General features: G+C 46.0%; 1 protein-coding gene across 1 annotated transcript; it reads left to right on the top strand.

The window, feature by feature from the left end:
- Positions 1-2,260, top strand: cldn5a (claudin 5a). The gene has a single exon (XM_070964653.1). It carries the CDS (start codon positions 214-216, stop codon positions 859-861), a length of 648 nt encoding a protein of 215 aa, XP_070820754.1. The 5' UTR covers positions 1-213; the 3' UTR covers positions 862-2,260.
- Positions 2,261-2,680: the final 420 nt, after the last annotated feature.

Raw genomic sequence — 2,680 nt, 5'->3', positions numbered from 1 at the left:
ATCCCCTCTAACAAAGAGACTCAGACCTGCTGTCTCTTACATCTCCGCGTAAATGTGGTGGGGGATGCGCAACTAACGATTGACGCTCCTGCACATCGAGGCGAGAACGAAGAAGTAGTCTGAAGGGCAGAAATACACCTTGCTCTCGGGAAGAGAAATTAGGAGAAAGTTTGAAAAGCTTCACGCAGACTTGACTGAACATAAAGAGCGAAAATGGTGTCGGCCGGACTGGAGATCCTGGGACTATCGCTGTGCGTAATTGGCTCGCTTCTGGTGATGGTTTCGTGCGGGCTGCCCATGTGGAAGGTGACGGCTTTCATCGAAGCCAACATCGTGGTGGCTCAGACAATCTGGGACGGCTTGTGGATGTCGTGTGTGGTGCAGAGTACGGGCCAGATGCAGTGCAAGGTGCACGACTCCGTCCTCGCCCTCAGCCACGACCTGCAGGCGGCCAGAGCGCTCACCATCATCTCCTCGGTGATGGGCGTGCTGGGGCTCATGGTTGTCATCGCAGGGGCGCAGTGCACCAACTGCATCCGCGCTGAGTATGTCAAAGCCCGGGTGGTGAACGCCGGAGGGGTCATCTACATCATCAGTGGGCTTTTTGTGCTGGTGCCTCTGTGCTGGATGGCCAACAACATCATATCGGACTTCTACAATCCGCAGGTGCCCGCATCCAAGAAGAGGGAGATCGGCGCTGCGCTCTACATCGGCTGGGCGGCCTCAGCGCTGCTGCTGATCGGAGGAGCGCTGCTGTGCTGTTCCTGTCCCTCCAGCGGGAACTCGGGATACTCGGTAAAGTACTCACCGACCAAGAGAGCCACGCAGAACGGGGACTATGACAAGAGGAATTATGTGTAGCAGTGTGGCTCATAGCAGGCGGTGCGTAAAAGTGGCCTGCAGCTTTTGAAAAACTGTTTTCTTTTTTGACGGACATTATCTTTGCACCTGCTGGGGTTTTTTTTTGTTTGTTTTGTTTTTGGTTTGTTTGTTTGTTTTTAAGAAATCTGAACTTTGAAAATCAATGGAAGCACCTCTCACTGTTTTTACACTGGCCCTTCAATACGCTCGGACCACAAATTCACAAATCCTTTTTGTATCAACAGGAGATTTTTTAAAAAGACTATCAACTACAAGAGGTAGCTCACAACAAAAAGGAGTATCTTTGTTAGGTACCTGCTTTTGTAAGTCTGCGAAATTATTGGTATTTTGAATTGTTTACCGTTGTAACCGCAAAGTTTTTCTTTTCTAGAGGAACTCTTGCCATCGCATATACACCACTCTCTTGCCTTGATGTGCATTGTCAGCACAAAGTTGTACAGTAACTGAGAATTATTGCACTCCCACACATTCAAAGACCCTTTTCCTTTAGTGGAATGACGCCGACATGTTGAGGACTCCAACAATGTCTCATAGCAATAAAGAGAGAAGAAGAAAAGCGTAGACATATGAAAGCCCTAATAAATATCGGACAGGCTTTGTGCTGTTCAGAAGTTGATGGCGGCGACTTTTAAGTTTGCGGTCTAATCTTGGACCTGTAGAGGCTGGAGAGCGTGGCATCTATAGGTCACAACAAGACATGTTACAGTCCGTTATTTCGGCTGCAGTGAACACCTGCTACGTTTTTTCATCACTGTCACCGCAGGAAGTCTTTTCTTTTCAAAACATTCGAGGAATAAACCTTGTTTTCTGTTGGTTTGTTGACGTTTGATGTAATGATTCATTATTCGTGTATATGAAGATGCAATATTGTTTCATTTTATTAAGATTAAACTGAATATATTGTCTGAAATATTTAGTTAGTGTGTTCTTAAACAAAACTACTGAGTTGTGATGGTGTGCAGAGGCAGGATTGCCCTCCGCGCCTGTGCGTAATGCATGCCGTTCCCACCATGAATCCATAAACCCCCACGGCGGGAGAAAGTATTTTGGTTAGCCATAGAAATCCAGATGACAATACCCATTCAGCTAGAGTGGGGCTCTGCTGTTCAACTCACAATACTCCACTACCCCCACCAACACCACCACCACCCCTTTTCAGACCACCCCCACCCCTCCTCGTCCGCAGTCAATGAAAAGCGTTCAAATTAGAGCAATGGAGAAGTTGCTGGACTCGTCTTCCCGCAAGTCACTCCATTCATTAGTCGTCACAACCCCATCTCCCTCCATCAGGGCGGTGCTAAGATAGATGGGCTCCACGACAAAAGATTACACACCATCACTTTGAAGCAATTAGTTTATCCACAGCTGCTTCATGGGCACCACATTTATCCAAACACTGGGGATGATGTGCACTGAAATATTGTATCGAAGGCGTTAAAGGTACAGGACTGTTTAACTTGTGGTAACAATAGAAAAACACAATAGCAAAAGATCTATGAATGTATGAGTAACAGTCCTCTGATTTAAACTGTGACTGGATTACAAAAGCTTATCCATACTTGTTTTGCTGGTCACTTAAGAATCTTAGCAGGTCATATGCTCTCTTAAAAGGTGAAAATGTGGCCATGCAGAAAGTCTGCATACAGTCAGGGGACTGTGTGATCACTGCTCTCCACAAGATAACCTCTAATAAAATGTTGTTTTTACTCTACGGCAGTCTAAAGAAACAAGTCACAGTATTTTACAGTTGGTTAGCTACACACAGAACACAGTATTGACATAAAATTGGATATTATTG

This window comes from Chaetodon trifascialis, chromosome 6 (assembly GCF_039877785.1).
Source record: "Chaetodon trifascialis isolate fChaTrf1 chromosome 6, fChaTrf1.hap1, whole genome shotgun sequence".
In the NCBI taxonomy this organism is placed as follows: Eukaryota; Metazoa; Chordata; class Actinopteri; order Chaetodontiformes; family Chaetodontidae; genus Chaetodon; species Chaetodon trifascialis.
Note: the sequence above shows the minus strand (reverse complement) of the source record. Positions and strands in the feature narration are given on the sequence as shown.

Excerpts from the sequence above, each read along its gene's own strand:
- cldn5a (XM_070964653.1), top strand. The coding sequence starts at position 214 with ATGGTGTCGGCCGGACTGGAGATCCTGGGACTATCGCTGTGCGTAATT.